Genomic DNA, 26,176 nt, shown 5'->3' on the forward strand with positions numbered 1-26,176 from the left:
TAGATCAATAAACTTTGATTATTTAAAAAAAATGCAAATGTCCTTGACGAGGATGGTTTTCTTCCTGCACGACAGGGACATTTCAGCATTGAGTGTAAGTTGCAAAGTGGCTGTCACTGTGAGCTGGTGGCATGGTGGTGGACAGGCCACCTGTTAAAAACTGCTGGTAGAGCTGACTGATCCCATCTGAGACTCTGCCAGGAGAAACCCAGCTGTTCCCCCACCACTAAATAGGGTAGTGGAACAGCAAATTTGGCAGGGCGGAGACCCTGCCAGGCCAAAATCAAATTCACCCCCATAGTATTAAGAATTCATGGCCAGATTTACTAAAGTTTCAACGTATTGCATAAAACAGAGAGAGAAGAACTGTGCCACAACTACTAAGATATAACGCACTTAGGCTCCCTCCTTGCACTGGCGCAGTGTGTGTGCTGCCTAGTGCTAATGCATGCAACCTTGCGCCATGGTACAAGAGTGGGTGTACTGCAGGCAAGATTGTTTTGTGAATGAAGGGATATCTTCCTGCAAAAAAAACAATCATAAGAGGCAATTTCCTCTTTCTTTTTGTGATGTGGAATGAATCATGCTTATCAAAAGGAAGTAACAGGGAGAAATAAAAATATTTCAACTTATTACGCGATCCTCAGGAGGCACACCATTTTGTTGCAATCCCACCTATACTGATTTCAGTAAATCTGGATGTGTGTCAAATTCTATGGGTAGATGCACTGTAATGCCCATGCGCCACTCAATCACCTACCACCATGAAATGTAAAGCAAAACAGTGCAAGCCGCTGTGTTGCGTGACTATCAGTGATGGTGCGTCCATTGGGGACGTTCGGGCATTGCCCCACCAATACCACGGGCCCACGGCCCCATTTAGAAATCGTTCTACTTCTGACGCTAATTTCAGCAATCAAGACTCCTGATTGGAATGGAATTAGCGTCAGAAGTAGAACAAGGGATGCTGAAGGGGGTGGGACTGCAGCAGCACTCAGGGTGAGTGACAGCGCAATAGTGCGCATGTTCGTTTTTGGGCTGGTCATTCTTAAGACCAGCCCGAACATGCGCACTAAGCTTCTCCTTAGGAGAGCGAGGGATGCTTCATTCGCAGCCCCCGGTCTCCTAATGGGCAGGGAGTGACCCTGCTCCAGGCCAATCCTGGCGTTGCTGGACTCTGGAGCAGCGTCTAGATTGGCTGAGAGCCTGAGAGGGCTTGCCAGCCACTCACGCAGAAGACAACGGTGAAGGTGCCAAACGCGGACCCCGGCGCAGAAGCAGACACCACAGAGGCGGCGGACCCGGTCAGGTAAGTTTAAGCTTCTTCTTTGTACTTTATTTTCAAACCACGCAGCCCCCCACCCCCGCCCAAGACCCCCCCACCTCCCCTGCACGAGACCCCCTCCCCACATGAGTATTGCAAGCTGCGACTAGCTCTGGGCTGCAGGGATCTCTGTTATGCACAGTGAAAAATGTGTGGCTTCGGATTTTGTTGAGGTTCACTCAAATCCAGAGGTGAATGAGTTCCCCATCATTTTGTTTCACTGATTCTAAACCTTGTAAGGTTCAGAGGTACACTGAGTGAATGTTTTAGTGTTCTGTTAATTGACTGTAGGTTTTGAAGTGGAGCACTGTTTGGTACCCACTTAGATACAATATTCCGCCTACATACAAACTGTGAGACACTGTTTTTTATGTATATGTGCAGGGTAGATGCTTTGAGGTAGATGTGAGGTTTGAGTTCTAGATGTGTGCCCTGATTCCTCGTTTGGGGTACTGTATTCCTGTCTGAAGAAGGTGAGGTGTTAGGGGAACAATGATGCTTAAATGTCTAGTTGCTTTTCTATGTGCGGATTCATATCCTTAGTGGCTCACGATTAGATTGTGATATTTTGATCCTAATAGATTAGTTGCTTGACTTTAGCTACAAGCGTAGAGAGGTTTAGGTGTCACCTCCTGAACGCATGTGCAGAGTGTGATCTACTTGTAGTGGGGTGTTGCACATTCCTTGTTGTATACAAATGAAGTAGTGGGGAGTTGCACATTCCTTGTTGTATACAAATGAAGTGCAGAGTCCATCACTCAGCAAGTTTGAGAAATAGCTTGGTTGTGTTTCAGGAGTGTGTGTGTGTGTTATGGAGAAGCACGTTTTCCTGTGTCTATTTTTTTTTGTTTTAGGTCCCATGCCTTTAATTTCTTGGGTTAAACGTGTATCTGTGCTGAATTATATTTTATTTATATTTGAGTCTTGTGGTATGAGACATTATCTGCGTTGCAATGTTATGCCGTGTCTGCCTCGTTCTTTTAAAACAGGAAGGTGTATTGCGGGATTGTCCTCGCCAGGCTAGGGTATCTATCGTTCTCCTTCCTCTCCTCCCTCTCCTATAAGAATGGAGAGGCCACAAGTGGTAGGTATGCAGCTATATCTTTTATTGTTGTATATATTTTTTTCTTCTTAAAGGGTGGGAGGGGGTATTTCTTTCTTTTATGTCTCAGTCTCTTCTCTCTTCTTGGAGCAGTCTCTAGAGATAAACGTCTTAAAAGGGTTTCCTTAAAAAGAGGGGGGGTGGAAAGAAGGATGAGAGTCCTCTGTGGCTTCTGCTTTTTGGATTCGGTTTCTCTGCTCTCCACGGGAGCGTACCGGTAGGAGGGGTTCCAAAGCAACAAAGCAAAGAAGAAAAGAACAAAAGAAAACAAAGGGTCAGACACTCTGTCCTGGCAGTAGTACAGGAAAGGGAAAGTGCCACCACCAACGGTGCCCTACTGGCGTGTTGTGCCTAAGTGAAAGGGGGGGGGGGGGGGTGACGTAATTTATTGTGAGGCAGCTCATGCTCCCGCCTACCAGCCCCAAAACGAAAAGGATTTCGGCACATGCCTGCACCCGTGGCCCTCCTGGGCCGCGGGAAGGGGAGCCACTGCCTCCGCCTCACTCAGTGGAGTGGCAGACTCGCTAGTGGTGCTCCTTGAGCTGTTATCCTGGACGTAGTCGTCTTCCTTCTCCAGCTGCAGGTTCCTCGGTAACGCCGGGTTCTCGGCTCCTCCGTGACGGCTATGGACCTTCTCCTCAGCTGTTGGTGACTCCCTTACTCTCCTGCTGCACACACCTGTGTCCGGAGTTCCCGGCATCAAGAAGCATTCCTCTGCTCCGCCCCTCTTTCCTGTTGGTTCCTGTCCGGAAGGTGGAACAACAGGACCGTCGACTTCTCTTCCTGTTGGTGTCGTAGCGGCCGCCATGTTGGAAAGGTCGGCTTGCTCTGTGACGGGGGTGGACCCACCACAGGGATGTGTGTGTTGTTTGTGCTGAGCATTTGCCACTGAATTTCTTAGCTCTGGTAAAGAAAGCAGGATTGCATGGAAAGTTATTTGTGCTGTGTGGCATCATCCACTCGCTGGAGACAGGAGGCTGGGACCGAATGATGTGATATCACCAGTGGGGTTTATATGTGCCTAAATATATACTGTGTCTGTATCCGAGCTGAGAACATTTGTATCTGACCTTGTCCTGCCTCCTTCACGCAAGTAAAATCATTGTATTAAAAGATAAAGAGAGGCTGAGAGACCCTTGTGGACAGAACTTATCGCGGCTAGGCTTGTGTCCCATGTGTGGATTGTAGGAGTTTGGGAAGATGGATCCCCCTTGGTTAATCATAATGCATTTTCGAAACAACACCCCCTGGCCTGGGCCTTACAGAAAGAATGGATCCCACAGCCCTGGGCGCCATCTTGGTTTTTAAAGGATATCTTGAAACACACTGTTGCGTCAGGCCGACGTGTGCCCTGCGCCTCAGGAGCACGGCGAGCTTGTAGACAAGACGAGGGCTGCTCCTAGTTAAGCCTGCACTGTCACATCAAATGTTCCCACAAAGTGTCCAAAGATGTTCTTTATCAGCTGTCTGCTTGTATACTAAGATTTTTCCAACGTAAGTATGTTTGGATAGCGTTGTTAATGAGCGTAAAGCTGCACGCTCCATTTATAAGACTTTTTCTTATAGCCTGTTTGCTTGCTCACATTTTACTCACAAAAGCTTATTTGTTGTGTGAGTCACGTCCCGATTGGACTTGCCTTTACACACTTCCAGGGCAGGGAACGTGCATTATTTTTAGACCGTGTGTGTGCTGTGTACAAGATGGAGGCCAAGCTGCTGATATCCATTTTACACTTCCCTGTATCCATCTAGATCGACCCTTCCTGTCTCACTTTGTGAACCCTGTCTTCCTGCCCATGCCTTTTGTCCTGTGCATGTTTCCTCTGTCCTGGCTGGATAGAACTCATACTTCCTTCATGTTACATGTGGAAGGAGTTTCTGTCTAGTGGAACTGTTGACTCATGAAACGGTAGCGCAGAAGGTTAATGTGCCTGCTGCAAGGAACAAAAGGATCTCTCTGACAAAAGCAGTGACTCACTGACCTATTTAGATCATGTGCATTTTGTGATCATCATCAGGTACATGTTCTTTGCAGCAGGCACATTAACCTGTTTTGTTACTTGCAGTTTGTAAGTTAAAATCCTAACATACAACAGTGAGGTATTAACTGTCATCTAAGAGCTGCATGCAAACTGCATTAATGTAATAACTGCACTTTCACAATTGCTTTATTAACCTTCCAGCTTTCTCAAATTTGCTTGAAAATGCACCATTTGCCCACTCTTTTTTCAAAATTTTCCCCGAACCCCCCTTAGGTTGTTCGGGCTCGCTCGCTACGCTCAATCGCTACGGTGCAGTATGACCAGCATTTTAGCTACACCACTTTCAAATGTCACCATCCGCCACTGGTGACTATGCCTTACAAAGTCACGTAAGAAGGTGGAAATGGGCCCTTACATGGCTTAGTAAATATCACTAAAGGACTAAGGCAAGTCCATAGTATATATTGGTCATAGTTTGCCTGTGATTTGGGAGAACATGTTGATTCTTAAATGTTTAAGGCCCTCTTGTAAAGTGTGTTAAAATACAAAATATATACCCCATAATGGAAAAGCATGGGCATAATTTTTACTATCTTGCAAAGTTTGTTCTCATCAAGAATACATAAAGGGGGGGCGTGGCCAGGCGCCGTGGGAAATGGCCGCTTGATCCCGGAGCTCCGCCGGGACCGTTGGTGTTCCTTTAAATCCGGCATTAATCCGTGCTGAGGGGAGTGCCCTGGAGCTTCCCCCGGCTCCCCCTGGCCCAGTGCCCAAGAGAGCTGCTCGGCGACCCCAGGAGATAAATCGCACAGCCCGGGAGGGCGGCCGCAGCGGGCGACGGCGGCCGGGTGCCTCGGCTCTGGAGCTCCGTGACTGCTCCCGGCGCCACTCGAGGCCCCGGTTTGTGGCCTGCTTAGCGACGTGCTAGGAGGGACGCCGTCGCGGAAGAACGCGGCCGAGTTTGCGGCGCGGGACCGCCACTGGACCCGGGAGCCTGTGACCAATGCCGGGGACCAACAGTCGTCCAGGTGGAAGGTGCGAGATCGAGACTGGGGCTGCGGCGGAGTGATTCCCTGGCCGAGAGAGGGGCGCCATTTTGTGGCCGCAGGAGCGAAGAGGGAGGCCAGTCGGGGCTGTGGCTATGGGGTGCCCTGCCCAATCACCAGGTGAGACCCGCGAATGCGGCTGGGGATCGCTTGCCGCCTAGAAGCCCGGGAGTGGGACGGAGTGACTTGTGCCTGATCTCGGGCCTGCCTGTTTGCGGCGGAGGCCTCCCTCCCTTGATCGGTCCCTGAGAGAGCACCGGGGGCCCAAGGACACGCCCGGAAGAGCTGGCCCGGACCAGGGGGCGCTTGGGTGTTGCGGCGGGCGGTGGAACATTTGGCCCGCGGGGTACCCGGAACGCCATGCGGCCCAAGGGGGGCGCCGCAACACAAACCAATAAGATTGACCAGTACACAGTAGCCAAGGCGCCGCCTCAGACGGAAGGGGCTCCGAAGGATGATGCAGGCCCAGCGGAACCTTCCCTGACGTCCATAATGGCCGCGATTCAAACCCTGGGTACAAACTTGGAAACCAAAATGGACAAGATCACCATTGAAGTGGCCCTGCTTCGAGCCGACCTGGGGAAAACCACGGACCGGTCCAAGGCCAATGAAGTCGATATAAAGGCCCTACAGGACTCAGAGAAACGGCTCGAGGGTAGGGTGAATGAGCTAGTGCACCAGCACCGCCTGATGGCCCTACGGCTTGACGACCAGGAAGGCAGGGCCCGGACAAGCAATATCCGCGTCGTAGGTGTGGCGGAAGGACTTGAAGGGGACAGTATGGAGCTCTTCCTAGAGGACCTGATCCTACGACACCTGAAACCCAAGCGTCTCTCTAAGCTCTTCACAATTGAGCGGGCGCATAGAGCCACTATCCCGCGACCCAAACCTGGGGCCATGCCACGGACGATCATAGCGAAAATACTGAATTTCCGGGACCGTGACGCAATTCTCCAGGCGGCAAGACAGCACGGTGACCTACAGTATGAAGGGGCCACGGTCGGGTCTTCCCCGACTTCACGCTCCAGGTACAGCGGGAAAGACGCTCCTTTCAAGGGGTCAAGGCGGCGTTGCGCGATCGTGGGATCAGATATATGATGTTCTTTCCCGCCAAACTGAAAATTATAGCTGGTGGACGATCCCTCTTCTTCACCACGCCGGAGGCGGTACAGGAGTGGCTGGATGCGGGAGAGACGGCGCAGGGTTCCCGGCGTGAAGATGAGCAGCGGCGGGACGCGGGCCTTCCCGCCACAGTGTCAGCGCCAGGGCGCCCAGAGGGTGGTGAGCTAAGTCAGCGGTCCTGGCGTTCCAGGTCTAACAGTCCCCGTTGGGGCTCGTCCAGAGAGGGGACGCCGTGATGAGACCACGAGAGCTGGCACCGAGAAGACGTCGGACAGTAACGTATACCACATATGCCTTTTACTATGAGACTAGTTGGCTCTGGGGCGAAATGGCCGCCTATCCACCTTTGGGGTTGACTCCAGTGTATGGGCGGCACCAGGCCAGAGGGGCTGACAGAACTGGGACACCACGGACGGGCGGCCAGAAGGGGGCTGGCCCACGAACTTCCCAAGTAGAGTTCCTCGGTGGGTTCACCGGGGCAGGGTGGGGCAACATGCGCTCTGCTAATTGGGGTGGTGGGTAGTTCAAAACCCACGGAGCAGGGGGCAGGGAGGGGGGGTTTGTTTCAGGACGGGGGTAGGGGGGTCGGGGCCAGACTCAGGAGGGAGGGAGTGGCCTGACCGGTTTGCTAGGTTTGTTGTACTCTACACGCTTCGCCACTGTAGGGTGGGAACCAGGGAGGGGTGGGAGTTGGGGATTCTTTACGGTCACACGAACTATGTCAACACTTATGATGCCGGGGTGGTGGGACAAGGCACCCTTGTAAGACACAGCTATGGCTAGGAGGTGGGAAAAAAGTTTGAAGATCCTCAGCTGGAACGTCAATGGTTTGGGGGACAGACTTAAGCGTACTATAGTTTTGCAATTTCTCAAACGGCACCAGCCAGATGTGGTGCTCTTGCAAGAAACACACTTGCTAGGGAATGTCTGTCATGCCCTGAATAGATATGGCTACACTCTAGCAGCACACTCAGGTTTCACCACTGGATCGAGGGGAGTGGGAATACTCCTGCGTCGCTCGCTGCCCCTCCACGTGGACCTCGCCAAGACCGACCCGCAGGGACGCTTCACGGCTGTGTCGGGGCGTTGGGAGGGCCGGTCGCTTAATCTACTTTCAGTTTATGTCCCCCCAGGCCTCCAGGCCCGGGCCTTTGCAGACCTGGGCTCATTTCTCCTTTTGCTTCCTGAGGGTCGGCTAGTGCTGGGAGGGGACTTTAACGCAGTGGCGTCGGGAGCCCGAGATAGGCAGCCACCTAGAGACCTGCCCCAGGGGCAAAGGTGGCTGCCAGATTTTCTCGAGTCCTTTGGGCTTACGGACGTTTGGCGCCTGCTCCACCCCACCGAAAGTCAATTTAGTTTCTTCTCCGGGGCGCATCACTCCTTCTCACGGCTGGACTACGTCCTCACCCTGCTGCAACACGATATGTCGGTACTGGAGGCCGAATTCCTCCCTAGAGGCATTTCTGACCATTCACCGGTCCTTACTCATATCCAATTTGGGAGTAGACGGGAGGGCTGCACAGCGCCAATAAATCCCTGGCACCTGACACACGAGGTCACTAGGAAACACATCTCCACCTCAATCTTGCACTACTTTAAAGAAAATGATGGGTCGGTCAGCTCCCCTGTCACCCTGTGGGAGGCATTTAAACCGGTGGTGCGGGGTGAGGCGCTTTCGGCTATTGCGGCTCGGCGGCGGGAACGCAACCAGCAGGTCACAGCGCTGGAGGCACAACTTGAGGAACTAGAAAGGGAGGCAACGGCTAGTGGCGACCGGGAGATCAGGCACACGATGCAGCTAAAGGCGGCGGAGTACAAAGCGCTGGTGACCCAAGAAGCCCAGACGGTGGCTCGGCATAAAATCGGTAGAATATACGACCAAGGCGATAAAGCCGGGAAACTTATTGCTTGGCTTGAGAGGGAACAACAGGCCGGCAGGGTGGTGCCGGAGTTGCACACTGAATCAGGGAGAGTGCTCACAGAGCCCCGGGAAATAGTACAACAGTTTGCCAGTCATTATCAGCAGGTTTACAGGCGAGAGTCGGACCGGCCGGAGGAGGACCCCATGGACCTCCTTGCAGACATACGCATGCCCACTCTCTCGGACGCAGACCGGGAGGCTCTTGATAGCCCGCTCACCGAGGCTGAGCTCCAGCGAGCGATAGGGGACCTCCGCCCTGGTAAGGCGCTCGGTCCGAATGGCATTACCATAGAGATCTACAAACTCCAGCCGGACGTCACTAGTAAGCACCTAAAACTCATGTTCGACCATAGTAAAGAAGTAGGGCTGCTGCCCCGGAACCAGTGTTTAGCGACCATAGTGGCAATACCGAAAGAGGGAAAACCCAAAGACTCCTGTGCATCATACAGACCCATTTCGCTCCTGAACGCGGAACGCAAAATATTGGCTAAGAAGTTGGCCAATAGGCTTAAGCCGTTGCTTTCGTCATTGATCCACCCCGACCAAGCGGGGTTCATGCCTCACCGAAACACGGCCCTCAATATCAGGAGACTGCATGGGGTGCTAGGGCAGTGCCACAGACTGCAGGAGGATGCGGTGGTGGTCTCGTTGGATGCCACCCTGGCCTTCGACACCTTGGAGTGGCCATATATGTTCGCAGTCCTGCGCAAGCTGGGCTTTGGACCCCAATTCATCGCTTGGGTGCGTTTACTGTATGCGGCACCCCTGGCGCAGGTGCTGGTAAACAATAAGGTGTCCGAAGTCTTCACGCTGGCCAGAGGAACTCGACAGGGCTGCCCCCTCTCTCCCCTTCTATTCGCCCTCTCCCTCGAACCGCTTGCGGCCTGGATAAGACAGGTTGCCACCGTGAAGGGCATAGCATGGGCGGAGGGGTGGGAGGACAAAATATCCCTCTATGCCGATGACATACTTCTTTACCTCTCTAAGCCGCGTGGGTCAATGATCGCGGCGCTGAACATACTGAATAGTTTTGGTCGCAACTCCGGCTTCCGAGTCAACTGGGCCAAGTCGCATCTCTACGTCCTGCGTGGGGACCCTCCCAGACTCCCTGACACTTGCCCTATTCGGGTGGCGGAGGACGGGTTTAAGTACCTCGGAGTGTACATCACCGTTAATAAGGCTCTGCTGTACGAACCCAATCTCAAGCCTCCGCTGCTCCGGCTCCAAAGGGAGGCGAAATCCTGGCAGCATCTGCCCCTGTCCTTGCTGGGCCAGGCAGCCTTATTTAAGATGCTTTCGCTCCCGCGATTTCTCTACGCGCTACAAAATTACCCACACCTGGTTCCGAACAGTTACTTCCTAGCGATCGAGGCCCCGTTGCGCGACCTCCTCTGTGCCGGACTGCCCCGAATCTCGCTGGCCAAGCTCACGCTGGGGTGGTATGACGGTGGAATCGCTCTCCCCGACATCCGTAAATACTACTGGGTGGCCCACCTGTCCGCGATTAACCAAGGGACATACGGGGACGGGAACGACCCGGCGTACGGTATGGATAGATGGCTGCTTCCCGGGGGGAACTATGAAATAGCACTCTACTCTAGAAGAGGTGTGAGCAGACTCACCGGACCGACACTCCACTCGGTGCAGATATGGCACATCGCCCAGAAGAAGCTCGGTTGGTCCGGAGTCCTCACGATGGCCACGCCACTTTGGGCCTCCGAAGCATTGGGCAATCTACGACGCACCAAAGGGTTCCGCAATTGGGATCTGATCGGCATCTCTCAAATCAAAGATATCTGGGGGCCTGCCGGGATCCGCACGTTCGCCCAAATGCAAGAAGCATATGAGCTGGCGGATGCCGAATATTTGAGATACTTGCAGATACGTCACTGCTTACAGGCGAATATCCCACCGGAGGCCAAACTGCCACCAGCCTCTAGGCCTGGGCGGTAAATTCCGTTCCGCTCGCGAAATTTGCAGAATTTGCGTAATTTCGCGTTCCGCGGAGAACGCGAAATTGCTCAAAAGTCTGCTTTCCGCGATTTCGCGAAATTTTTGCTTGTTCGCGTTCTCAAAATGCGTGTTCGCGAGATATTTCTCCCCGAGCACGCAAACAGCAATGGTGAACAGGAAAAAAGCATCGCGAACAAGCAATTCCGCGTGTTCGCGGAATTTCTGCGTGTTCGCAGAGATTTTTTACCGTTTCGTGGAGATTTGCATAATGCAATTACGCAAATTCCGCCCACCCCTACCAGCCTCCCCGCTCGAAGATAGATTGCTGGATGGACTCCTCGCGGAACACGCCATATCCCTCACTTACAAAAAACTTATTAATAACCCCCCCGGATATGCTTCTTCCCCTTCAAACAAAGTGGGTCGCTGAAGGATTAGAGATAGATGACGAGGAGTGGCTGTATGCCTTGGCTTCTCCACGCGAGGTCCCGATATCGGCCCGACTGCGGCTTATCCAATTGAAGATCCTACACAGAGTCTATATCTCTTGCACGAGACTACACATGATGGGGAGGGTGGACACAACACTATGTAGGAGGGGCTGTGGGGGCGATGGAACCTTTTTTCACGTGCTGTGGGGCTGCCCGAAGATTCAGAGGTACTGGAGAAGAGTGGTGCAGAGTATGGAGGAGGTGTGGGAAGTGGAGATTCGCCCGGAGGCTAAGAAGTGCCTCCTCAATATATGGGAACCAACTGACCTGCCGCCAAAAGGGAGGCTCTGGGTGACACTCGGGCAAATGATAGCAAAGAGGAACATAGCCAGACTCTGGGGCAGCGCTGTTCCACCAAGGCTGTCAGACTGGAACAGCGACATGGACTGGTGCATGCTGCAGGAAATGACTGTATATGTGGCGAGAGGGTGCCCTCGTAAGTGGGTTGAGGTGTGGTCCAAGTGGAATGATTTTAGGGGGGGCATTTGCGAGCCTCCTTCCGTCGTGCAGGAAGAACCCGGAGATATCTAGATCCTGCCACTGTTGCTTGGGGAGCTGGGGAGGGGGGCGGAGGTTGCAGGCCCGAGCCATGGATACATAATATAGCATAGTGTTGACCGGTTGTTAGGGGGAGGGAGGGGGGGGGAGTTTGATAGTTCGGCACCTTTATGCCTACTAGGGCATCATGCCTGTAATTTGTGGTGTTCGGTGAGAAACTGAGACCTGCAACATTCTTCTTTACCTCTTGGTACGCTTGCATCCTTCAACGCCGCCGTACCTCCGGGTTGACGGCACAGGGCTGTGTGATCTGAGACAAATGCAAATGTATCCTCCGCGGCCGGCCCGCAGGGTTGTAGGCTCTCTGCTGTGTACCGTAAAGCTTCAAATAAAGGTCTTTAAAAAATAAAGAATACATAAAGGATGTGTTGAATACTAAAGCCCACATTTCTACAGATTTCTTTAAAAATGTCTGCCTTGTACAGCTGCTTCACCAGACAGTTACTATGATGCTTTATGCATTCTAGCACCTGATAAGCTACCATATTTGTGACTCTTGTATAAACCTCGATTGTCTATCAAATACAAAACAACAAACAGTAGAAACTAAAATTGACTCCCTTACTACCAGAACAATGGCGCTAAAACTCACTGTAACTGAGCTAACAAATCAGAGAGAAGAGAATAAAAGTGCTATTACTGCACTAAAAGGGAAAAATTTGGAAGCACAAGATAAACTAGAATTGTTAGAAAATTCTCAAAGGAGAAACAACATACGTTTGCTCAAAGTTCCAGAAAGGGTAGAAGGCAGTCAAATAAAGGAGTATGTAGCAAAATTAATAAAACAAGCTACACGTATTGAATGCTCGGTGGAGGCTCTAAAGGCGGATATCCAGAGAGTCCACAGAGATCCTTTTAGGCTCAATCCGAATAAAACAAGACCAAGGAAGATTTTAGTTCATTTCCTCACATATACCTTAAAGGAAGAAATACTTAATAAGGCATTAAAATTAAACTCTCTGATCGCAGATGACATAACCTTCCAGAATAGATCGGATGTCTCAGCTATCACAGCTTCAAGGCAATGGGAACTGGGAAAATTGCTGGAACCGTTTAAGAAATTGGGTGCTACGGCACAATTAAACTTCCCAGCCTCATTAAAAGTAATGCATAACAACAGTATAAAGATATTCAGAAGGGTGGAAGAGGCGGAATCCTTCCTATTATCTATTTCAGGGGGTGGGGGGCGCGAGCCAGAAAAATAGTTTATCCGGGTTACGGATGGCTGCAAAAACTCAATACAAAAACTCCTGACTAAGGAGAGTTGTCCCATAGGCCTAGGTAATGGCCATGGTGGAGGTTAAGGGGGGTTCTTCAGGGGGGGTTAACTAAAAGGCTGGAGGGGGGGGAGCACTGGGTGGGGAGCAGTGGGAGAAAATAAACAAAAAAGAGTTTAGGTCCAAATCACCACTATATAATAACAGTTGTCTAGATAGGAGCTTAGATCAAGTATCTGGCTTGCCCTGTAACTAATCAGATGTTTGCTTTAAAGGTGCTCTCTTGGAACATAAACGGGTTAAGAACTACATATAGGATGGACAAAATATTTCAATATTTAAAAGATGCACCGGAGCAGATTCTTATATTGCAAGAGACACACTTGTTGGAAAGTGAGTTAAAACAGCTCTGTAAGTCTAGAAACTGGATTCAATGTGTTATCTGTACTACGCAAAAATATTTTACTAAGAGAGTTGCTACAATTTAAAAAAAAAAAAAACCAGCTTTAACTCTTGAGGCAAGTATAGTGGATAAAATGGGGAGATGGGCCATAGCTAGAATTAGATGCCATACATGGAAGTTTACAGTAGCAGGATATTATGGTCCAAATACGGATGATCCAGGGCCCTTCGGAAATCTATTGTCTGAATTACTAAATTATACAGACCTGCTATTATTAGCGTGAGATTTTAATGTGGTCCTGGATCTGACGCTTGATAAATCACAGAGAAGCAGGGCCATAATTAATCACAAGATGCCGACAATGATTAAAACTACAATAAAACAGCTTGCATGGTATGACGTTTGGAGAAATAAGATGGGCAATAAAAGAGGATTTACATTCCATAACAAGAAATATAATCATAAATCTAGAATAGATTATTTTCTTCTAAGTACAGTGTTAAAGAAATGGTTACAAGATGTTAATCATGTAGGGGAACATCTCTCTGATCATTCAGCTGTTTCCTTAACACTTAAGATACCAATAAGACCAATGGCCTGAAGATGGACGGTGGAGCGTGCCATCCTTCTGGAAGAAGAAACAATCGAGAAATTAGCATCAGAAACAGAGGCATTTTTTCAAATAAATCTGGGTAGTGCCCCGATTCCTATAGTCTGGGACGCATATAAGTGCTTTTTAAGGGGGTTGATAACATCTATTCAGTATGTGAGGCAGAAAATATACAAAGCTGAGCTGGAAGATATAGAAAAAAAAAATACAAGCTATTGAAAATCATGTACATATACACCAGTGTTCTACCACAGATGATGATTCATTAGCAAAACTACAATCTCTTAGGTTAGACCTGGCTGCAGTTCTCGATGCAAGATTAAGAAAGAAATGGCAAGCCAGTAAATTAGCTCATTTTGAGTATGGCGAAAGTAGCGGGAAACTTCTGGCTTGGAAGACCAAGCAAGACCTGGCAAGGAGTACCATCAATGAGCTAGATTCGGCTGTTCCAGGAGACACCCTTAATACCCCAGATGAAATTGAAAGGTCCTTTCAGTCCTATTTTGAAGGAGTGTATTGTGAGGATCTGATGGTTCAAGATCAAGAAATAAAAGACTGGATGGGCAACACTCCCATTAGTATGATATCTGATGATAAGGCACGGAATATGGATCTACCAATTTCGAGAACTGAAATAGCTCAAGCCATAGATCTAGGCAAAAGTGGGAAAGCCGCGGGCCCGGATGGGTTACCTGCGGAATAATATAAGGTTTTAAGAGATGTTCTTGCCCCAGTGCTGACAACATTATTTGCCCATATCTTTGAACAATGAGGGGATATTCCTCCGTCCTGGAATAAAGCTACGGTTTCGCTAATCCTTAAACCCTCTAAATCATCTAGATCCTGTGAGTCATATAGACCCATCTCTCTGCTAAATATTGATTATAAGATCTATACAAAAATATTGGCAGAGAGGTTAAATGGGGTAGCGGAGTGTCTTTTGCACAGAGACCAGAAGGGGTTTGTTAAAGGCAGAGGAATAACGGAGCTTACTCGTAATTTGATAGGGGCAATTGATATAGCTACGGTATACAAACTTCCATTAGCTATAATAATGGTTGATGCGACGAAGGCTTTTGATAGAGTCAATTGGGTCTACTTAAACTATATATTAAAAGCGTATAATCTAGGAAAAAAGTTTTGTAGATCGATTTCTTTGTTATACCAGGCACCTATAGCAAGAATTTTAGTTAATGGGAATCTATCGGCCCCTGTTAGAATCCAGAGAGGCACTAGGCAGGGATGTCCCTTATCTCCAATGCTTTTTAACTTATACATTGAACCCTTAGCGGAAAAGATAAGAAGACATTCAGGCATACAGTCATTCAGATTTACTGATTGGGAAAAAAAAGTGGCGTTATACGCTGATGATTTAATGGTTTTTACATCAGATCCAAATGTTTAAATTCCATTAATATATGAGGAAGCAAAAAACTTTGGAGAAATCTCAGGTTATGAAATCAATGCCACAAAAACAGAATGTATGACATGGAATCTGAGTACTTGCATCCATCAAACAAAGAATGTCATTAGATATCTAGGTATATTGATTACCCAAAACATCGCTGAGATCTCAGAATTAAACCTCCGAAAGGTTGCGAAAGAAATACAAAATTCTTTAACAGGTTGGCCCTACCTTCCATTAACTCTGATAGGCAGAGTTAATTTAATAAAAATGATGCTTTTACCTAAGATAATCTTTATATTACAGAACATTCCTCTGGCATTTAAGGAAAAGAGTTTAAGATCGCTTCAGTCTAAATTCAACACTTTTATTTGGGCTTCAAAAGCGATTATAATATCCTGGAAGAAGCTCCGGAGGATGAAGAATAAGGGGGGGTTGTGTTTACCTGATTTAGTTTTGTATGCCAGAACTTTTTCTTTGAGGTTAGGAAAAATCTTTTTGGGCACCCCTGATGATTCAGACGTGGGAATAATGTTCAAAGCGATGCTTTTGGATGTAGAAGATGGAAGTAAATGCTTTCTATATAAATATGGAGATCTGCTGGCTGGTCTTTGGGCAAAAGTTAGAAAATTCTTAAAGATTAGCTACTTTAGTGCTTTTGCACCTATCTGGAATGCTCCAGGGTCGCCGGGTTGGACAAGAGATGCTATGTCAACTCCTTTGATAGATGCTGGGATTTGGTGTTGGGGACAATTAGTAGTAGGAAAATCTTTATTATCCTGGGAAGAGTTGACTATACTTACTGATAATAGACTTTCTAAATTTAAGCACTGGCAACTAAGAAGCTGGTATCAGAATGTTGGGTCAGAGGTGGGCTTGCCTAATGCATTGGAAAATTTACTCTGGAAAAAAAAAATCGGTAAGAAGAAAGAGATATCAACTTTGTATTGGCAAATGCTGGACCTGGAAGAAGGAGAATTCAAATTACCGAATGAGCTGTGGGGAGAGAGCCTGTCTGGTGTTCAACTCGAAGATATTTGTCAAGTATCTCACGACATCCTATATACCACAGTACAGCCAGCATATTTGAAAAGAAACCATATTTTTTGTGTTCACAGGGTGTACTGGTCTCCCCAGAAACTCGCGAAGTTCTCGAAGGGTCCAACTCCAAAGTGCCCTAAATGTCTTCTCCGTGAAGCTGATGATATTCATATGTTTTTTAACTGCCCCAAACTTCACAATTACTGGACGATGATAAACAAAGGTATGGAAGATATGATGGGTCTGAATATCCAGGTAAGCCCACTTCTAGTGTTTTTTGGTCTATTACCGGAGTATGAATCTTTTTCCAGATGGTAAAATAAACTATGTTTATATCTGATTTTGATTGCAAGAAAAGAAATCTGCAAAAAATGGATAAAGGATATACCTCCTACCTTTTTAGACTGGGTCATCTCCATTAAATATACAATGAAAATGGATAGACTTAAACTGGAGAAGAAAGCATTAAATAACAATGGGGAAATAGATCAGACTTTTGGAGTCCATGCGAGGCTTGGTTGGGCAATTTTGAACAACAATAAAGATATTGGTCCAATGATGAAGCCTTACATATGATATACTTCATCTCTCTGGCTCTATATGGTGCCCAGTCTTTCCTTAGAACAATTATTTAGAGAGATTCTGTGTAAAGCAACTCCAAATAGATACAGAGCTCTCCAGTGGGGGAAGTCGAGAGGGAACCCACAGGAGTAATTTAATAGCTCTGTTGCATCTATTGGCGAATGAGGACTTAAAAAAAAAAAAAACAACAACAATAAACAGTATATAAAAATTACCTTCATTCTCAGCTATGCATGGCACTTCAGAGCTTTTAAAAGCACTCCTTTGTGTTCGTGAAGAAAATCTGAATGGATCTGATCTGTTGAAGCCATCTAAAAACAAATATTGTCCAGATTAGGGATTTGAATGTTTTTCAAACATATCAAATATTAATATGATAATGGTATGTAGGAACTGGTTAATATGTAGCTTAAATAAGAATGTATAACCTTTAAGTTCCTACCTATAGTGTATAAAGTTCACGGTATTCACAGAAGTAATTCATTTATTAGGTTACCACGTTGAATGATGAATCTCTGTGGTTCTTGAAACTTTTAAGAACAATGTTTGATAATGAGAGGCAAGTGACATTACCTTTCTGTGACAAACAAAGAGAAAGGATGCATTAGGTTAACTAGGGTTGGAAATAGGTAGTGCTTGTGCGATTTCAGGAATTAGATGTATCGTGCTGGGGAAGGAGGTGGAAAAGTGTTACCTGCTTTGTAAATCCATTACAAATTCAGTACTTGTATAGCGCACGAATCACCCCCGAAGGGGTATCTCAGCGCTGGGGGCTGTTGGTAAGATTAAGCGAGCTATTACCCAGTGCTATCTGAACGTTCAGGGTTGAGATTGAAAATCAGCCCTAAGAATTCACTGCCTGCTGCCTCATTCCCACCTCCAATACACGTGTCACAGAGCAACAAACTGAAGTTAGCTTTTTGTGTGGTCGAGATACTGTTAAAATTGCTGTGAGGAAGGAAAAAACAGACTCAACATGCTTCTCTGTGTTTGAGCAGACCAGGGTGGGCTTTGTGATCGGCTACGAGTATGTGGCCACGTGCCATCTCATTCAGGTAACTCATACTGATGAGGGACATGGCGCAATGAGTCAATGACATGCCAGTATGAGAAACGGTTAACACCATATTGTCAAGATTGCATAGATAAGAAAGTATAAATTTACTATTCTAATTCCATATCTACTCAACTTGATGATGTAGTGCAAGGCAATATTGTGGAGTTAAAATATGTACAGGTCAATATTAAAAACTCAATATATTTGTACAACAAATAATCAGGAGATACAGGAATACAATGTTACATGCTGCAATTTGCAACACTAAAAATAGTGAAAGTGTCTAGGTGCTACATAAACCTAGAGAAGGGACTTGGCTTCAATGCCTAATGGTGGTGTGGCACTGGCAGCTTCAGAAGAGCGCATGTAGGAATTAGTCTATAATATTTGTCTCAGACCAGTGGAGTTAAAGAGTTAATGGAAATGGCAAAGATAAGTTAAAAAAAAACCCCGATGTAAAATACCAGTGGCTATGGTACTAGAATCAGTAATAGAATCTATTCTGCACATGTAACTAGCAGGTTGTTTGACTTACCATGCATGCCTCCTACTCTAGAAGGCAAAACAAAGTGCAATAATTGTCATTGTTTCAGAAACTGGCAGATATGGATAATAGCGTGTAGAAAAGGTCGTTTCCTATACCGTTTTAAACTAAACATGGTACTGCAACTGCACAAATGCTCTATAAAATGCATAGTAATGACAATTGTTGTGTTACCATTACGTGTATGTCTTAAGTGAAAATGCATTATAATATGTATGTAATGTGCAATCATATTTCTCTGTTGTCCCCAATGAAACATTAAAAAAGAAAAAAGGTCAACAGAACATGAGATTGATTGCAATTTTAATGTGCTACATGATCTGATTGGTGTGGTTGAACACACTGGTGGGCAAGGAACGCCCTAGAAGGAGTTGGTGAAATTAAAGATTCAAAATGTGGGTTGTGGCTAGAACAACCAAGACGGTGGTCACATCTCTGTAACAAATTCCTACTTCATCCTATGTGTAACCATCATGGAGAACTGTAATCATTGAAAGAACGAAGTGACTGAGATGTGAAGAACAATTTGGCATTGGCCTCCATTGAAGGCAGTGTTCGCAAATAAGGACAAACCCAGCCCTCACTGAGTTCAGAGGCCTTTCTCTGATGAGGAAGGGATCCAGCAGCTGCAGCTGGAACTATGTGCTCACTGGTGCTGAGTTAGACTGGCTGTGAAGAAGATCATGCTTGAACAATGGAGGAAGTGTGTCACAGGTCCAGGAGCACAACATGCCTCACTGAAGCTGTAGGGGAAGTGAAGTGTTGAAAGGACTCTGGAGGAGATGGCCTCTTCTCCCCAGTATGTCAGCATACTACAGCACCACCCGTCCAGTAGGAATGCGCACATGTTCCTGCTGTTCTAGGCCCGATTAGCTACTCTTGTGGCCCATGCCCATGCTGATGGACCATGGAGTGGGAGGCTTGTGGCTCTGGCAGTGAGATATTTTGGGAAAGGTCGGATGAATATGAAGGTGGTGGAGCTGTGTGAGGCTATCTAGGGATAATTAAACGAAAAAGGGGGAACCAGGAGCGATAAGGGTCCAGCATGCGTGCTCCTTATCACAATCAAAATTAAAAATACAGTGTGCAGTTCCTACAGTGAAAGGACAAAGACAGACACGGGCACTCACACACCCAAATGGATGTCATGCTTTATCATTGGGCTGGCTCCTCATCTGGCGGGAGCTGCAGTGCCCGACGAGCACCCAGGAGGGTGCACTGTGCCAGAGATCTTTTTAGAATAGCCGTATAAAGAAGTGGAGATGTTTGGGCTTAAGATGTTGTGCTAATTGGTGAGAAAAGTGAATTCAAATAGGTGCAGTGATGCTCAGAAACAAACTATTTCATGAATGAGATCATTGGCCTGGTTAAAATCGTGTACACGACCTCAGGATGATGATCCTGGGTAGTCAGGTAAGTTATCTTGTCAACATGATTCTCATCTAGTTATGTCACAAATGATCAAGTGGCGAATCTTCAGGACCTATAAACTAACCCTAATCCTCAAAGTGCCTGGTTTCACGAAGTGTAAATGCTCTGTATAAGAAACAAGTCACTCAGCCAATAATACAGTAAGTATTATACCTTGACTTCGATAAAACCATCCTGGAACACAAAGACAAACAAAGAATATACATATTTGTCAGTCACAAAAAATTATTTTGGACAAGGCATGTGAAGCAACTGTCATCAGCATGCCCCAAAGTGACGTTTATAAAACAACGCAAAATTGCCCCCATCAAGTACACATAATCATGTGACTTGGAGTGAGAACACTCTTTGTGCAAAACTGTAAAAGTTCGAATATTGATATTGATGTGAAGTAACTAAACCACCCAATTAGGACAATGGATCGGACCACTTAGCTATTTAGCATCCTGGGGAAAATAGTAGAGGTTTGAGTCAAGCACATCTTACCGTGGCAGTGGAAGAAAAGCGCCAGGCTCATGAGGAGAAATACTTACACCGATGAAAGACGGCATACACTGTGAGACCTACCCCAGCTCTGATTCCTTAGAGGGAAGCAAGCCAAGCATGGTGAGGTCTATTTAAGCCTCACTAGAGCATGTAGAGGAGTGTTTAAATAGACCTCACCACTCTTAGCTCATTTAGCCTGCATCAGACATGGCTACAGTGAGTTCAGTGAATATGCCTGCAGGATTGGGAGCACTGCTGGGGCATCATCGTGAAAGACCTAACAGCTGAATATAGAGCCATAATGAATCCACTGAATATAATGATATGGAATGTTAATTGCTTGAATGATAGGATCAAGCACGGTGCAGTTTTGCAGTTTGCTATGCATCAATTCCAGATGATCCTATACATAAAAGAAACCCACCTTCTGGGTCCCAGATGTTCCTTTTCTGACATTTTGGCTACAAGTCTTTAGATCTTTTACACTAACAATCTTCCTAACAGATCGGGTTGGTTCATTGCAGTGACGGGCTACTTAGATGGAGCATAGTGTAATTTAATTGCTTACATTGCCCCAAAGATAGCAGAGAAGGTTACTTACCTGACACAGGAAGTAGTGGAAATCCAAGAGGCACAGTACCCAACCTGGAATAAAAATCTCCTACTGGTGAAGATGAGGGCCAATAGCATCAATTAGATTTTGAAAGAGCGTTGCTGCATCAACTTTATCTGTAGGAGTACTGACATATTTGGATGGGCTTACAGAGACTTGTTGATGAATCTGGTGATAGAGCAGGGAAATTACTGTACATTCTGGCTGCCAGAGGTGAGCCTCTAGAGTTAGCCCTTAGGTAAGACTGGCAGACAACCAACTAGTAAACAAGGCACAGGAAATTGTGGTCATATTTCCCAGTTTCTGAAATACACTTGGGACCCGAAACTTGCCCTGTCGACTGACAGGCTACATATGGACTGAGTTTGTGGTTCAATCTCCTCCTGATTATACAATGAAAGGTTGTCTTGTGCACAAAGGTGATGCTTACGCAATTCTGATAGAAACGGCAGAACCTCTAACTGGAGATCCCCACAGACAGTTCAGTGACTTGAGAGAAAGTGCATATTCGGTTATCTGGGGGGATCGTCCCACATATCGCTTTTGATATATGTGTACTTTCTAAATACACAGGGAAATGGCGATGGCAGACCTGCGCCTCTGAGATCTTCATACTGAATAAATAGCTCCATGGAGATTGAGATGAGTTTGTGTTTAGACGTAAAACAGGACTGGTGGGCAGAAGTAGCCTTCTTGTCTTTGTATATGGTGTCACTATCCCTTAGTCACTTCAATCCTAACTAAAGAGGCCTTGCAGTGATGGATCCACTGGTACTGTAACACCAACCAGTGAAACACCATGATAGTGTGGGGTATGGCTGAGGCAGAGACCCAACTGCCTGAGTTTGGGAAATGTGACTTCATTGGGATATGTAAGTTGGAGGATGTGTGGTTAGAGAAGCAATTAATATCCTTTTAGATGCTAAAAGCTGAGTTTGATCTGCAGAAGACATAATTTTTGTAATTCCTGCCAATTAAGTGAAGCCCTTTCTGTTCATCAAGCAGAAATGGTAGAAAACCCCTGAATATAATCCATTGGAAGGCAATGTGGTCTTGAGCCTAATCGACAAATATGCTTTTCCAGAATCTATTAGCATTTGTTACAAACACTTCGATCTGTTTAGCAACCTCAGAGGAAGATGGGTGGCATGGATATGTGCCTTAGATGATGACTGGCAGGATGCTAACATGGTCCCTAAGAGATCATGATTCCTAACAGACTGAGATTAATACAGCCTAAGCACATAATCATCACTTACTTTACTCTGGTATGGCTGCGGGGGGGAGTGTGAGACCTCCTTGCTGTCAGGAGCTCACCTGTGTTTCTGCAGAAGCGACCAGGACCTGAAGACAAGGTCTGCTACCTCTCCCAACCACCTATCGTGCCTATCAAACCCTAAGTAACAATGGTGATTAGGGGAAGAAGGGAGACAAAACAAGGAAAAATGGGAAGAAATCCCTCGACGTGGTTCACCTTCCACAGGGCTTTCGTTTTAAACAAAACTGGAAAAAGAAGGGGTCGTGTTAGATGGCAATGTGTGTATTATTTATGCAACAACTATAAACCCTTCTATAAGTACCTTAATGCTCCCTTCTTCTGATTGGGGCTGGGGAAGATGAAGTATAGTCCAGGATACTGTGCTGTGTGGAAGGAGTAGAGTACATAAACACTTAAACCTGTAATAAATACACAACTAAGTTCATAGAAGTAACACTACTGCTCACCAGTCTTGCTAAACTATAGGCCGGTAAATAATGAGTTGAGTTGAGGTGATTGGATCTTCTTGCTTCCTTATGCTTTCATAAAATAAACGTGGCTTGTAGAACTTCTATGCATTTAGAGAATATTATCCCCTGTCTTCATGAAAGAGGTTCTTGAGTAAATAGTAAACAAAAAAGGGCAGCGCCGAAACGCTGTTACCGTATTCTTCGGATGTCACTTCTTTTCAGTCTCTGAAGGTAAACGAAGTCTCGACCATCAGTAAAGGGAAGCAGACTGTTGACCACCAGTAGTAGGGACTTTGGAGGGCAGATGAGTGGAACTACAGTACAGGGGTGGCCCGGCCGACAGGCAGAACCAACAGCCAGAAGTCCGGCCGACGGGTGGAACCCAGAAGCTAACGTCCCGCCTGCCTGCGGAACGAACCCCCTCTGCCATCCGGCTCGGTAAATTGGGGGCAAAAGTTGAAGCAGTCCACAAAGATAGGGAAATCACTTGAGAAAGGGACCCAGCACGCCGTCAGAGGTCCCATGAGAGAACGGCAGCAAAAGGTACCGGGGAGTGCAAGAATGAGGAATACTGCAGACAGGAACTGCCGACGGGAGTGAGGGACACGACGCGAACCGGAAGTGCAGAACCAAAGCGGGAACACTAGAACGCAAAGCGCGATATCAGGGGAGAGTCAGGCTTTTGAGCTTGCCTGACTTCCTCTCGCATGCGTGTTCCCAAGCCGCCATCTTGAATCAGTTTTGCTGGCAATCGTGACACTTGCTATGTTGTTTCAGGTGTGGGGAGCATTTAGAGTCAATTTCAATTTCAGCTTTATTTCGACTTATTTTGTCATAAAAGCAACATACATAAATTAAAACATATATAATACACAGTCCAAAATTTCCAGGCAATATAAATGGAGGTCAGTCACATTCAATTCTATCACAGCTATGCTAAAAACATATAAATTAGTTAAGAAGCCAGATAATATATAAAAAATTATTATAATACATTTTTTTTAAAAAGGGGGGAAGAGTAAAATTCATAATATCGAACCAAGCAAGAGCGTTATCTAACCAGCCTTTAAGTACTATAGCTTACATCCTTTCTTATTCCTTATGAGATATACATTGAATAGGAATCTACTTAGACCAAAAACTATTAATTGCGAAGTATTTGCTTTGAATGTGCGTTCTGCCTCTTTAAAAAACCTAAACCCCAAATTTATACACAGGGGTTTAATCCATCGAACTCTTGGCTTTTTATAAGCTGGGCAGAAAAACAGTACATGAGCATCATTTTCTTTTGCTTTTTGTACGCATAGGGTACACAATCCACTATCATCTTCATTGCCCCTCCAACTACCGGTATTTGCAGCAATCTGTAAAACTCCATACCTGTATTGTAGATACAGTGTTTTAGCTAATGGTGGTCTTATCTCATCCATGAATTGTTCGAATATAGGAGTATCCTTAACAGATAAAAATTTCTGTGACAATATACCCAGTATAGTACTAGTGGATACTTCGTTATTTACGTATACCCAAAAAGCAGATTTCAAAAGATTTTTTGAGATTGGTAACATATTCTGAGGGTTTTCCCAAAAATGGGAAAACCCAAGCTTTTTGAACCACTGGGAAATATGTTTTAACCAGGGGATACTTTTATATTCGTCAATCCTGATTATTTCTAACAGTCCATTCTTATAGTCGCTCAACTCAGGGGTTGTCCATAATCTAATCCAATAGAGTAATGGCCTTAGTATGGCTTGATGATCAGTTCTTTTAAGATTGATATCCAGAAAAACTGGAGTTATCGGTGTTCTTACTGGTATTTTAAGTAACCTGCGGATGAAGGTATTCTCTTCCTTCCTGAAAGTGTTGTTGCAGGAGTAACCCCAGACCTCAGCGCCATAAAGTGCTGCCGATTGGGCCTTTGCTTTGAATAATTCAAGTGCCGGCGTGATTGATTTAGATTGGCTACTGCCGTGCACCTTTAGGATGGGCATTGAATTTTGTTTTAAAATTAAATTACTTTTTTCTAATTGCCCTTTCCAATTGGGCATACTATCCAGCATAATACCCAGGTAATTAAAACTCTCAACATATTCCAACTTCTGGTTGTTTAGGGCCAAGTTCTTTCTAAAGGATTTCTGAGGGTTTATGGACATGTACTTTGTTTTGGATGAGTTAATTTCTAATCCCTTTTCCACACAGTAATTATTAAAAGTGTTTACTAGGTTTTGTAAGCCTTGCGGGGTTTGCGAGATGAGAATTGTGTCATCAGCAAAAAGCAATGCGGTGACTACCTCATCTGCTAATTTCGGGGAGTCATGTTTACAATCTTTTGGATAATTAGGTATATTGTTAACATATAGAGAGAAGAGTGTGGGCGCCAGCACACACCCTTGGCGGACGCCCCGATCCACAGGGATCTCCTTTGAGATTTCTCCTCCCTTACCCCATCTAACTCTAGCATAGTTTCCTGTGTGGAGTCTAATTATTTCCTTGAGTAGCTCACTGGGGACTGCCATATCATTGAGAGTAGACCAAAGTAATTTACGGGGTACAAGGTCGAAAGCAGCCCTTAGATCGATAAATGCTACGTACAAGCTTCCCTTTCTTATATTAATATATTTCCAGCAAATACACATAAATCTAAATACTTGATCTACTGTGCTGGTTTTTAACCTAAATCCTGCTTGGTATTTAGTTAAAATCTGTTCCCCCTTTATCCACGATAAAAGTCTATTTAAAATATGTCTGGCGAAAGTTTTTTGTAAAAGATCAATTAAACTTATAGGGCGGTAATTTGCTGGGTCGTAACGATCCCCTTTCTTAAAAATTGTAACAATTTCAGCCCCTTTCCATGATTCGGGAATTGGTGTCCCGGCCACTATAGAATTACATAAAAAATTGATGTAGGGTCCCCAAATTCCTGCATCATGCTTTAGCAAGTCACCGGGGATTTTATCGGGGCCTGGTGCTTTGCCCGTTTTAATAGCCTGTAGTGCCTCTACAGTTTCTTCAAGACTAAAATGTAGACGGGTATTTTTATCAAATAATCTATTTATCTCATGGTCATCCATGGCCATCTCCTCATTTATATTGCAATATAATTTAGAGAAGTGATTGCACCAGGTTTCTTCGTCAAGATATATATCCCTAGATGATCTGCCTTTTTTATTCCCTTTGGAGATTAGATTCCAAAATGTGGCCTGTTCTTTCTGGTTGGCTGCAATTAAAAGGTCATCCCAGAGAGCATCATCCCAGGCTTTTTTTGCTTGGGACAATGTCTTTTTATATGCTAATCTACTATCTTTAATTCCCTGGACGTCCTTTACTTTTACAGCCTGAATCAGGTCAATTTTAGCATTACGACAATCTTTGTTGTACCATTGGTTTGTTGTCGCTAAATGATTATCTTTCAGACTCAAATCCTTTTTATAGATTTTACTTAAATGGGGAGTCAGTGCATCTACAAGTTTATAATGTAAATTAAGGACATCCTAGGTTCCTAGAGCAAGCATATGACTTCCCTCCAATATGTCAGCAAAGGAGTTATATATGTTTATCAT

The 26,176-nt window shown here is 45.9% G+C and overlaps 1 protein-coding gene across 6 annotated transcripts in view; it reads right to left on the reverse strand.

Annotated features, from left to right (window-relative positions):
- Positions 1-26,176, reverse strand: part of LOC146867157 (uncharacterized) — a 1,274,092-nt gene that overhangs the window by 927,113 nt on the left and 320,803 nt on the right. For 4 of the 6 annotated variants that reach the window (XM_085603693.1, XM_085603692.1, XM_085603691.1 and 1 more), the window contains exon 7: positions 16,973-17,068. The exons of the other annotated variants lie outside the window; for them this stretch is intronic. In XM_085603693.1, the coding sequence (XP_085459819.1) occupies positions 16,973-17,068 (96 nt within the window). The remainder of the gene's footprint in view (positions 1-16,972; positions 17,069-26,176) is intronic. 6 annotated transcript variants of the gene reach the window in all.

The sequence above is a fragment of the Triturus cristatus genome, chromosome 1_2 (genome assembly GCF_964204655.1).
Source record: "Triturus cristatus chromosome 1_2, aTriCri1.1, whole genome shotgun sequence".
Taxonomy (NCBI): Eukaryota; Metazoa; Chordata; class Amphibia; order Caudata; family Salamandridae; genus Triturus; species Triturus cristatus.